This window comes from Pavona decussata, unplaced genomic scaffold, assembly GCF_977016875.1.
Source record: "Pavona decussata unplaced genomic scaffold, jaPavDecu1.1 SCAFFOLD_192, whole genome shotgun sequence".
Taxonomy (NCBI): domain Eukaryota; kingdom Metazoa; phylum Cnidaria; class Anthozoa; order Scleractinia; family Agariciidae; genus Pavona; species Pavona decussata.
This window is the reverse complement of record NW_028145601.1, coordinates 878,196-891,113: the sequence shown is the minus strand read 5'-3', so window position 1 is coordinate 891,113 and position 12,918 is coordinate 878,196. Positions and strand designations below refer to the sequence as shown.

General features: G+C 39.5%; 2 protein-coding genes across 2 annotated transcripts in view; both read right to left on the bottom strand.

Moving 5' to 3' along the window:
- Positions 1–12,918, bottom strand: part of LOC146462050 (MYCBP-associated protein-like) — an 89,241-nt gene that overhangs the window by 7,292 nt on the left and 69,031 nt on the right. The gene's annotated exons all lie outside the window — the stretch shown is intronic.
- The window catches only part of LOC146462052 (uncharacterized), a 48,255-nt gene that overhangs the window by 2,016 nt on the left and 33,321 nt on the right, over positions 1–12,918 (bottom strand). Inside the window, exons 18-27 of the mRNA XM_085086196.1 lie at positions 12,431–12,587; positions 11,560–11,795; positions 8,887–9,098; positions 8,524–8,743; positions 7,090–7,215; positions 6,610–6,879; positions 6,121–6,297; positions 5,426–5,596; positions 4,783–4,953; positions 4,140–4,310 (exon numbers count right to left, since the gene is read on the bottom strand). Of these exons, the coding sequence (XP_084942322.1) occupies positions 4,140–4,310; positions 4,783–4,953; positions 5,426–5,596; positions 6,121–6,297; positions 6,610–6,879; positions 7,090–7,215; positions 8,524–8,743; positions 8,887–9,098; positions 11,560–11,795; positions 12,431–12,587 (1,911 nt within the window). The remainder of the gene's footprint in view (positions 1–4,139; positions 4,311–4,782; positions 4,954–5,425; positions 5,597–6,120; positions 6,298–6,609; positions 6,880–7,089; positions 7,216–8,523; positions 8,744–8,886; positions 9,099–11,559; positions 11,796–12,430; positions 12,588–12,918) is intronic.

The following is a 12,918-nucleotide window of genomic DNA, read 5'->3' as shown; positions in this document are numbered from 1 at the left end:
GCTCAAGTTTTCAAACAAAAGATGTGAAAATGTCATAAGCTTAAAGAGCCTCTGTCAACCAGTGCGCTTTGCGGGCGTTGAGTCGTGTGGCGGCCATTTTAGCTTTTATCGAAATTTCAGTTCTCAGAAATTACAACGTTCGTCCTTCGAGTGGACAACTAAGAGCTTGTTCAAATATCCTCTCCGGAGCATTAAGTGGGAGGCGACAGCAGTCACAGCAGTCCAGTCCCTAACCGTGTCAACAGGTTGAGCAATCCTCTTGCTTCGGTAAATTCGACTGTTGTTCATTCAAAAAACACAGAGTAGCAGTTGGTTTAATACCAGCCGCAAACTTACTGCTTAAAAGCAGTTTGTTTTTGAATTGCCATGTAAATAACGTCCAGATTTTCATGAGCCACAAATGAAAGCGCTGGCGTTATATTCGAACTATCCAAAATTTGTTAACTTTGATGCTTCCCTTTGACATGTTTGACAGCTTTCGTCTCGTTCAACCAATCAAATCATTCGAGCCATTCTAACAACGATTTTGATTGGCTTATTTTAGCGTGCTTTATCAGAGAACATACACGCTGACGCCACTTCTGTTCGTTTGGAAAATAATGTTTGTTTAAAAAAACAATGAGGGGGAATGCGTAGGGAAATAAAAGGATTCTTTATCATAAAACAAATAAAGAAGCCTCGACTGTGATCTGCTCTGTTGTAAAGCACGCAGGAAGCGGCTAGAGCACGAAAGACGTGTAGGGGGAAACACGAGACGCATAGTTGAGTGTTTCCCCCTACTTCTTGAGTGTTCTAGCCGCTTCCTAAGTACGAAAGCCGCTTCAACGTACGAAAGAAGTGTAGGGAGAAACACGAGACGTATAGTCGAGTGTTTCCCTCTACTTCTTGAGTGCTCTAGCCGCTTCCTAAGTGCTTTTATTACAACAGAACAGAGCAAAGTCGAGGCTTCTTTATTTGTTAAATGATGACATTTCGCTTAGAGTGTACATGTATTTCCAACAAGTTCGTCACCTTATATTGTAGAAATTCAGCTATGTTGGACCCTTTCCAGAGTCGTTTCAGTGGCTAACTTATTTCGTTTTATAACAAACAGTAATCAAAGCTTATACGAGACAGTACGTTCGACTCCTCAAATTTTATAAATTCATCTATGCATATGGTGGACCTTTTCTTGCTCGTTTCAACTGGACGTACTTCATGTATTGTTATGATGCTAAGATTATCATCTTTACGCAATATTTAAAGTTTCTTCTCCAAATTCTGCTGCAGCTAACCTAGCCTTGTGCACGAGCCGCCCGCTTACTGAGAAAAAGTCTCAATTGTCAGCAGGCTACGATTAGCCAAGTTTATCAAGATGCAATTCCCATGGAAATATAGAACCAAAATGCAGAGACAGAAAATGCAAACAAAATTTATGCGAAGAGAGTTATCTTAATTTCCAGTATTATATGGAACAACAGTGTCTTGTGATCGAAAACTGTTTTTGATTCAGTTTTCTATCATCGTCGTAAATCGCTCATTTTCAGGAGAGGTTCTTCTCTAAGTGGCTGTTTACATGGAGGGAGGAAGATCCTAGAGGGCGGATCATCCTAGCGCCATATGTTTTCTCTATCCAGTTTACATGCAAAAAGTTGAACTTGGCGCTAGCGCTAGGATCTTCCTAGAGATAGGAACCTCCTGGCTGAGAGATAGGAAGATCCTAGGACTAGGAAGATCCTAGCACCATGTAAACTACTTTCGCTAGGAAGATCCTAGTCCTAGGGACAAAAAGAACAAACATGGCGTTCAGCTTCTTAAGGCCGACAGTTACTCTTCTTTTCCTTCTCCTCTTAGTAACCATTCCGACAAAGGAAAAGATTTCCCGCCTTGATCTCGGATCTTCCTAGTGCTAGGGTCTTCCTCCCTCCATGTAAACAGCGTCTGCTCCTTATATTGATTGTATTCGAGCGCTGGGTGCTAAGTCAAATGATGAAAGAGAGGCGGCCTAGTGGCCTAGTATTTTCACTGGTTGATAGTGTCCCCAATTAGCGCTACAGCGCTAAATACTTCGACACTTACATAAAGTATTTATTTATTTAAATTAATCTTTTTTTAAGAAAAACGGACTGAACATTGTCATAAATTGGAGTTAAATTTGCCACGTTAACTAGCGAGTTGAAGTTGGTGGTTTAAGTATTCCATCAGGTTAATTTTGTTTTGGTTTTAATAGAAAGTATAAATTTCTGTAAAGTAATCTTAAGAAAAAGATAAATATTTCAGCCATTTACTGAGGAGTTGTGACTTGATTCCATGATACATTTCCGTGGAAAGTTTTGCATAGTAGTATATTCAATTGGAAACCTTACTCAAGAGATGCTGATTAGAGAATTGTGTTAATGAAAAAGTAAAACAATTTGGAGGTAAATTACGTGTGAACATCAAAAGCTGTTGTTTGCAATTTTTGGTTTCTTGTTGTTATTAATTCTGCAATTATTGGAGCAAGAATGGCCTTCCTCAACAATCGGATGTCGGATCAGTGGTCTCCACAAACCGCTCATTTTTACAGGCACGCCTTATTTGTTTTGGATAAAAATGTCCACTTCAATAACACGAACCAAAACAATTGAAAGACGTACTTTAACAGCAAAATCCTCTATTGAAAAAGTTTTACGGAACAAAGGTATGCCGTAAAGATAGTGGTTGACACCAGAAACTAAAATTGGATTCGAGCCATTTTTCGAATCGGAATCAGGGCCGTACATAGCGCGGGGGCAGAGGGGGCAGCTGCCCCCGCCAGGAAAACTCAATTTTTTTTTTCTAACTTAGTGTTTGAGTTTGCTGAGCTATTTCTTGTAGCTATACTGCTCCGAAATCACACTAAAATCGACTAATTTGGCTGAAAACAATCTTCCTTCAATTTGAATTCCAAATAATTATTTTGGAAAATCTTTCGAGGTAAAAGCCAGTACGAGTTTTCTTATGAAAATAATGATTTTGTAATTTGGGCTCGGCCTGTGGTATAGAATACGGCGTGCAAATAAAGACTGACGCTACGCGACTCCCTGGCGCGTGTTTTAGCCTTTTTGGATCTAGTTTATACGAGTATGTTGTTTCAGAGCTAAATTGGTCTTTTAAGGCCTGTGCTACTCTCAAATATTTGTAGCGGTTTTGGAGGATTTGATAGAGCCTTGGATTTAACCATCGTTTGTTCAACATCACAGGTCATTCGTGCCTGATGAGTTTTGATGTCCTCTTAATCTGTGTGTTCAACGATGGTTTTTTTGATGCCACACAAGGCATTTCAGCTGGGTTCATTTAAGTGCGTGATAGTTTTAACTGTCTTTCTTATTGAGATATGGCATTGTTTGGTTACAGCTCAACAAGGTGTTTATGCCATAATAAATCATGACAATTAAAGACAAAAAGTTTTTGTCTAATTACAAGTACGAGAAACAAATATAACTATTTAAACGAAGTCAGTGACAGAAAAGTAAAACTCACAATGCAAAAATACTGTTTTAACTTTAGTTTAAAGCTCAATTATCATTGGAAAACTACCCTGTAATCTTTTCCCTTTTTCGCTATCAACTCAGTACCCTAAACAATTCTCATCGGAGATTTTTCCTTTGTTCCACGCTCACGACAAATAAATTTAGCATCCTTCTTTATAGGACGATCGAACTTAAATTTTACAATGTTATCTTTCTTTCCCTTTCGCCCCACAGGACGATTTCAACATTCCAGATCCTGTAACAGTTTGGAGGACATGTATATGACGTGGCATGGGTTCGAATCCTAATCTGGAACTCAGGTTTTTCGATCTTTCTTGCATTCTATAACTATATAACTGTCGTGTATCATGGAGCAGAGGATAAACAAAGCCGGCGAGACGAAGAGAATCCAGCTGCCAAGCTTGCCAAAGGAAGTCAGATGATATTGCAGGTGATCAGAAGAACGAACAGCGTGGGACGCACCGGCGAACCAGCTGCGAGTCATGTACCAAAGTGACGGTGCAATTCGATAGACAGTTTATAAATGCAGCGATCTCAAAGGTCCCTGAATACAATCCTTAAAATAGGTTTGGAAGTTCAAAGATTGAGTGTTATTAAAAGGTGGAGAAATAAAACATTTTTTTGGCGTAGAGTTTGTTGTTTCCTTACCTTTGGCACATTTTGGTAAAGATCCATTCCATTGGCCGTCCTTGTCACAATGAATATTGTCTGGACCAATCAGAGAGAAGCCTTTATTACAGGTGAACCGATAGCGTGAGCCGACACTTGTACCATTACCATGCGCATGACCATTTTCAATCGATACAGTTGGAGGACAAACTGGGTTTGTAAACAGAAAAGACAACGCACCACGTGAGAACGTAACGGCAAATATCCTTTCTTCTTTTTGGTTTTTTTTTTTTTGACTTGACATGGGTTCGAATCCTCATCTGGGACTTAGACTTTTTAGATTTTTCTTGTATTCTATAACTATATAACTGTCGCGTATCATGGAGCAGAGGATAAAAAAAAAGCCGGTGAGACGAAGAGAATCTATCTGCCAAGCTTGCAAAAGGAAGTCAGATGGTATTGCGGGTCATCAGAAGAACGAACAGCGTGGGACGCACCGGCGAACCAGCTGTGGGTCATGTACCAAAGTGACGGAGCAATTCGATAGACAGTTTACAAATGCAGCGATCTCAAAGATCCCTGAATACAATCCTTAAAATAGGTTTGGAAGTTCAAAGATTGAGTGTTATTAAAAGGTGGAGAAATAAAACATTTTTTGGCGTAGAGCTTGTTGTTTCCTTACCTTTGGCACATTTTGGTAAAGATCCATTCCATCGGCCGTCCTTGTCACAATGAATATTGTCTGGACCAATCAGAGAGAAGCCTTTAGTACAGGTGAACCAATAGCGTGAGCCAACACTTGTACCATTACCATGCGCATGACCATTTTCAATCGATACAGTTGGAGGACAAACTGGGTTTGTAAACAGAAAAGACAACGCACCACGTGAGGACGTAACGGCAAATATCCTTTCTTTTTTCTGGATTTTTTTTTTATATGACATGGCATGGGTTCAAATCCTCATCTGGGACTCAGACTTTTTAGATTTTTCTTGTATTCTATAACTATATAACTGTCGTGTATCATGGAGCAGAGGATAAACAAAGCCGGTGAGACGAAGAGAATCCAGCTGCCAAGCTTGCAAAAGGAAGTCAGATGGTATTGCGGGTCATCAGAAGAACGAACAGCGTGGGACGCACCGGCGAACCAGCTGCAAGTCATGTACCAAAGTGACGGAGCAATTCGATAGACAGTTTACAAATGCAGCGATCTCAAAGATCCCTGAATACAATCCTTAAAATAGGTTTGGAAGTTCAAAGATTGAGTGTTATTGAAAGGTGGAGAAATAAAACATTTTTTGACGTAGAGTTTGTTGTTTCCTTACCTTTGGCACATTTTGGTAAAGATCCATTCCATTGGCCGTCCTTACTACAATGAATACTGTCTGGACCAATCAGAGAGAAGCCTTTATTACAGGTGAACCAATAGCGTGAGCCAACACTTGTACCATTACCATGCGCATGACCATTTTCAATCGATACAGTTGGAGGACAAACTGGGTTTGTAAACAGAAAAGACAACGCACCACGTAAGAACGCAATGGCAAACATTCTTTCTTCTTTCTGGTATTATTATTATTATTATTATTATTATTATTATTATTATTATTATTATTATTTAAAACCTTAATTTTTCTAATTGGCGGTGCAAGTGATATTGAATGTTATCAATAAGGAACAGTCCATAGGCCAATGCAACTTTGAGCTTCAATGTGTTTGCAACACGAACGAAATTGGCACCATCGAGCATCATTTTCTCAGGTTGACTTATCACAGATGTCATGTCTCCCTTTACTCCGTCTTATCTGAAATGGATTAGTTGATTATGCAAGAAAAAAGGAAACTTTAATTCAAGACCAATTATAACCATCACCTAAGGTAAGATATGCTAAATATGTCTAGGTTTCCTCCAGCTTTTTTATACACACAGCTTGTCAACTTATCGATGTTGTTTGTTTCTGTTAAATTTATCATATTAAGTTTTTACAATAACAAATAACAACAACAAGAATTTATGTACCTGTCTGTCGGCATCTTGGCTTAGAGCCATTCCATTGTCCTTTAAAACAAGAAATGACCGTAGAACCGTTTATTCGGAATCCTGAGTTACACTGGAACCTGAACATCATTCGGCCATCTTTTGCGTCGTATCTAAGCACTTTTCCGTCACCAAGGGTTTCTTTCATTGGAATGCAACCTGTAAGTACATGTTCGAAGAATTAAGTTTATCAGGGGAATGATAAATGAACTTTCCAAACCGAAAATGTGTGAAAACGGACGTGCACTTGAAAGAAAAAATTGAGTTGTCCTCACATAACATTTTTTTCGCTGCGTGTTCACATATCCAGGAAATACTTCTGCAGTCTGTTACTTTCTTTTTAAAGAGAGCAACTTGGAGTGGTATATCGATAACAAGGTTCGACAGCCGGCTCACTAGAAATACTTTAATATCTTAAGAAACTAAAGGCGTAATTCCTTATCGCTTTCGTCATTAAGAGGCCTAGCTTACCTGGAATCTCTGTTTCATTGATGACCGCAGCAAACGACTTCATAGCCTGCTTTGATGCTTTTCCAATGCAAACCTTACCAGTGGTGTGGATATCGAACAGACACTGTTTGTTATCACCACATTCAGCACGTGCCAGCTTCCCCAGGGTGGCGTTATCAAACACTAAGTCCTCTTGATCCAAAAATGTAGGCACGTAACTGTCATCGAAATATGACGCATGGCTCTTCCCTTCGTCGTAAGTGAATATCGAGTTATTGGCGGTGGTAGACCCTGCAAAGAAAGATACTGGAGATTGTAACTGTTATATTTTTACATTGTGTGAGAGAGATTTCGAGGACAGCGCGTTTCAACATATATGTGAACAGCTGATCGGCATCGCGAGGTTTACTTTCTCGAAGGCAGATATGAAGAAAGATTTTTTTTAGTATGGTACACAACAATACTTCCTTACATCGCTGAGCAAACACAATACTTCCTTACATCGCTGAGCAAACCCATAATGGATTTTAGCGTGGCTTGAGTTTGTGTCAAAGAAGCTTCCATTGGGAAGAAGAAATTCCTTCTGCTTGTTTCCATCCCAGAATCCTAGCAGGCCGCTTGTGTTTCCTGAATCCGGGAAAAAGGAAAAAGAGAAAACAACATTTAACCTTGTTTAAGGAAGACTCTTAAATACTGAAGGTACAAAACCTGACTTGTAAATAAAATAAAAAATAAAAACTAGGCGGCTCAGTTAAATCATCAAGCAACATTTTGTTTTGTTGCTATCAAGGCAACCATGAGAGCACATTACTGATCATTACTGTGGTTCTTTCCGTTACTTTTCGTCATACTTTTGGTTATATCGTCGTTATTCGATAGATTTTCCCAAGAGAGAAATGTCGTTATAGCGTTGGGTTATTTAGCGTTTGCAAGGGACACCGTTTTCCTTTTGAGGCAAACCTTCGATTACACATTAGTGCACATTCATAATTTTGGTTTGACATGTAGTTTCACCATGCCATTGACAGAATTGTATTTTGGGTGAGAACTTAAAACATGTTTTATACAATGAACTGTGTAAAACTCACGTTTTGATTGGTCCAGAGGAGTGTGTGATTAGAGTATAGACGCACGATTGACGTCATCGAGTGGTGTGACCGGCACACGTGATCAGAATCTAGAGTCCAGCCAGAGCGACTCGTCAACTAATTTTTGCAAACTGATTTTGCGAATAGCGGACAAACACAGGCAAATTTTCGCAGGAAAGGAAAACTGCCCAATAAAAAATTAGACAACGACCGTTCTGAGAGTGACCTCAACCAGGATAGGAAAGCTGGAACTTTGTTGTGACGTGAAAAGGAAGCAAATATTTGTCGAAATATGTCGCCTATAGAAATCTGGTAATGGCGAGTAATCGATTACAAATCGCAGTGTAGCGACTTGCATGCTGTAATATTTTGGGTTCAGAATTTCCTTCCGGAATAAAGGTTAGTTTTGAAAATAATGTTAGTGAAACTCTTTCGGATTATACTCTAATTTAGACGATCACAATTGCATGTGTGTAGTAGTCTAAAACTGAGTTTGCTGGAAAGTTTTTGACTCAGCTCAGGCAACGCGATGCTCGCTCACGAAATGCGTTGAAATGTCTTGCCGGTTATAGTATAAAACAAATAGATTCCATTTTGCCGTGGGTCTGTACTCTGATAACGCACAGCGGACGTCAAAACGTGGTGAGAATATCAGTCACGCTACACGCCTGCGGCTCGTAGCGTACTTCTTTCGTGTTCTCACCACGTTTTGACGTCATCTGTGCGTTATCAGAGTACAGACGCACGGCAAAATGGAATCTATTTGTTAATTACATCAAGCATTATATCAAGCAGCCCGGCTAAAATTAATTGACAAAACTCAATAAAACTTCTATTTGTATAGCACCTTTAAACCTCGGTGGCATCAGTATCATCATTTGCAAAATCTCCTCATCCGCTTTTTCAATTCTGACCAGGATCCCAGAGTTGAAAGCGATGGAGTATTTAGACACACTGCTGCATTTGAAAACAATGACGCCATTAAAATCCATCACTAACTGCTCATCGAATTCAGTGACATCTCCATTCACCAAGAGTTCAATATTGTTACGACCGCTGATTTGGACCTGAAAGGAAATAATAATAATAATAATAATAATAATAATAATAATAATAATAATAATAATAATAATTATAATAATTTATTAACTTGAAAAGCAGTTAGGCAAACGTACCTGTGACTATTAAAATATCTTTCACAAATCATTACCTGCAAAATATCGGAGTTATTTTCCTTCAGTGCAAAGGCTTTGTAGACTGTTGCCCGAGTAGTCCTGCCATGTTTATCAATCAATGGCTCCATTCGTCCCTGGAGTTTAAATTCAGGGCCAGCTACTTGGAGAACTTCGTACTCCCCATAACCATTAAAAGTGTACTCCACGCCATCAAGTGTAACGATGTGTGGATCACCAAAAGTAATGGCTACAAAACACAGCAGAATAAGAATTAAAAAAATAAAAACCCATCAAACAGGGGATATTAGCTGTCAAAGGCAAATACTTTTAACACGCTTCAAAAAAATCATTAAATCATTGGAACAGTGGTTAATGTAATGTTTAAAACACGAGCAGCAGTGTTTTATCGGGATTTAAAACCACGAGGCGCAGCCGAGGGGCTTTAGATCCGATAAAAAACGGACTGCGAGTTTTTTGAACGGCTTCAAACACATTCCTGGAAAAGCATGTGTCAAGAGAGTTCATAACAATGATGCTTTTTTGAACGTTGGAAATTAGCATATGAGAAAAACATTAAACACCGCATACTAATAAGGAGGAGGTTTTTTGTCGGGTTTTAAAATCACTGCACGTGATGTTTTATCGACCATTTGATAGGTCAATGGGTTTATGAATTATTAATGACATAAGTACGTAAATTATGATCATCCGGGTGAGTGTTGTCCTGAGAAGGACTGTTTGTGATGACTTTGACTGGTCGTTTGTCAGTAAGCCGTGATGTTACTTATTGGCTGTGAAGACTGTAAAAAGTGATTGGTGCGTTTCCATCCGTCTTTTCTTAGTCAAAAAGTCCGAAGGTCTATTGTTTGTCTGTTTCGTTGTTGTTGTCAACAAGTCGTTTGTATGGTGCAGGTAGTTGTAGGCAACGGTTGAGTGGCGTTTGTTCTAAGTTAGTAAACCAGCTTTCCAGAGTGAGTCGTTGATAGTAATTTGTACTGAAGGCAATGCACTTGGCAGAGTCCCAGTCGATTCTGTTTTCGTTTGTAAATGGTGCTCAGCAATGTGATTGTCGCTATCACCATTTCTAGTTGTTCGTTTGTGTTCAGTCAGTCGTACGTTTAAATTTCTGCCGGCCTTACCAATATAAGTCGCCTGGCAGTCGTAGCATTTGATCTTGTTAACTGCCCCCTGTCTGCGGTTCGGTTTGTCTTTGTCCTTTACTTTCGTCAGTAGCTGTCGTAAAGTGGTTATAGGTTTGTGAGCTACACGGATATTGTAGGGTTGTAGAATCCGTGCGATAGTCTCAGAAGTGCCCCTTACGTAAGGTATAGTTACAGTGGTTACGGGGGTCGCGTCGCGTCAAACCATTTACAATTATTAATGAGTTTTTGAAATAATTAATGAATAGTTGGTTTCTGTTGTCGGCTGTTGTTGCTGTTCTCATTGTTGTTGCTGTCGTTGTTGTTATTAATAGCAAAAAAAGATATGTTAAGTTTGTAACTGATGATATTTACACGGGAATAAATTTCCTTGGTTTTGTTTGTAGTAAAGAAAAATTTCGTAAGCTTTCGTATATACCAGTTGTTCTGATTTGAGATTTGAGATTCCAGAATGGCCAGGAAGGCTGGTGGATCCAATGTCCACGTGTGATATCAATTGAAATGGTATTGATCATCACATCAACAATACTGAAGGAACAAAACTGATTAATTTAGCGGTGGTATAGCTTTCTTCGCAGCTCTCAGTGGTATTGATTAATGCGAGATGTAACATGACAATTTCAGGAGAAATGGACGTTTGGGGTACGATTGTCTGCTTTCAATGAGGGGTTCCTTACTCTAAAGAAAGTGGAATAAAACATTTAAAAAAACTGGTTTCATAAGTTTGCCATTTTATCTTAATCGTTGTCGCATTATAATTCACACAAAGTAAAACATAAACAACAACAAAACAAACAAATTAAAAAGCAGTATCAGTTGCCGTTGGTTGGTCAATATTATATTCTTTAATACAATTCAAACCTTGAAAATTGGCCGTTTTTATACTAGAGGCCACGGCGCATTATCCGTCTGGACGAACTTGGGCAAACATTTGTTGTTCGTCTGGTTGTTCGTCTCTTAGTATAAAGACGGGCACAAGACGCATTATCCGTCTGGACGAATTATCTCCCATTATTCGTCTTGAACGACGCAGAACGGTTTTTTTGTCCAGACGGATAATGCGTCCTTTGACCGTCTTTATACTAGAGACGAATAACCAGACGAACAACAGATGTTTGTCCAAGTTCGTCCAGACGGATAATGCGTCCTCTAGTATAAAAACGGCCAATGATGTATTATTCAGTGAGGGACAAAGGTATACTTGGAAAAAGGAAATCCGAGTGCTCCTATCAGGAGTCGAACTTAAGACCTTCCGATTACTAGTTCGGATACTCTGCCATTGAGTTACAGGAGACTCGTGGGAGCTAAGGCTATAATATAAACGAGATTCATGGGGCAAACATCCTGCAAACTGCAAGGATTTGAATGTCAATGTGTGGCATATTCGCAATGGAATAAATGTGATGGTATTCATTTTTAAGCCTGCTTAAATGAATGAGAATGATGTATTATTGAGCGAGTCACACAGGCATACTACACTGGCAACGGTTTTCCCTTTTTGGCACACCAACCAAGGTTAAAACATGGTCGTCGAATTCTTGTTCTTACCTGGTCTTGGAGGTTCGTAATTGGAGCCGTCGTTTGAAGGCCGTTTTTCAAAATATTTTGGACAATTAGCAGACAGCAGACAGCAATCCCAATGAGGAACAAGGTCGTGAAAGAAATGAGAGAAGACTGGTACTCCCACTTCAACATGGACTCGGTCCAGGGACCCTCCGCTTGGTGGACCAAACAATAAGTTTCCTTGTTCATTATAACAGCACTGCTGGCCTGCACCTTGGTTACTATAAAATAGAGTGGTTTCCGTTTTAATGTCGTGAAACCAAAACCAAAGTAATGACTCTGGCCAATTACAACATAAGTAAACAAAAAGTTGAGCCAATCAGAACTGGAAGCAATAAATACATGTAAACTGGCGCCAAGCGCAGGAAAACGCCTGCAACCAAGTTACGATTGGTTTTTTTTTTATTTCTCATTGGCTGAGAAAGTGGCGCGAGTTTTTCTAAACAATCACAGAAACCAGAGCACATGCAAAAATCTGCTTTCGGCACTCATTTTGTAACCGGTCAATACAAAATGGTATCAACAGACCTATTTTACCCATTTCAGAGCGGTGTTTCTCTCTTCGGATGAGAAAACGAAGTGGAAAGTGGCTATAACATCAACATTAAATGTATAGTAATGAAACTTAAAAAGTTTGGGTTGCCTGCAAAATGGTTTCTTTTTGTGTGAGAAGGTGTAGTTCTTGACGCTACATGGCTTAGCAATTAGTACGTCACGAATTCCAAAGCCTCCACCAATTTACATAAACATTTTGATCTTCATTGTTGGTTTCCCTGTAAATCAGAGAATTACCACCACTGCGTGAAATTGTTTTAACGAGCAAATATTTAGAGCTACTGCAAAAGATTTCAGCAACCTTGGAGTGCTAGTCCTGAAGCAGTGTGAAGCAGCAGGCTGATGATTGCCACAGTAAATCCAAGAATCTGGATTGACGTACTCTTCCGCCATGAACCGGCCACTGTCTGCCGAGGCCTGAGCGAGCGTTTGTGGACAGGACAGAAGAGAAGCGTCATCTACGAGAGGAGGGAAACAATTCACAAGAATTTCAGAAAGACGGGATTGAATATAACTCTAAGCTAAAATATAATACAACGTACGCGTACAAGTCTAAATGAATTCACTAACATAATTATCAGAAGTGGTAGAGCACGGATTCGAGCGCGTAGATAACACTGTTGGTTTCTCCCAAGCTCCCTCATAGTCGCGAAAATGGAGTCACAATAATACAGGCAGCTATCATGCAATGTATTTTTTCTCTTATTGCCCTAGACGATCAAAATCCAAGTTATTCAGGCACTATAAAATGGAAAAGACAAAGTAGCAAGCAGATGTACACGTCAAAAC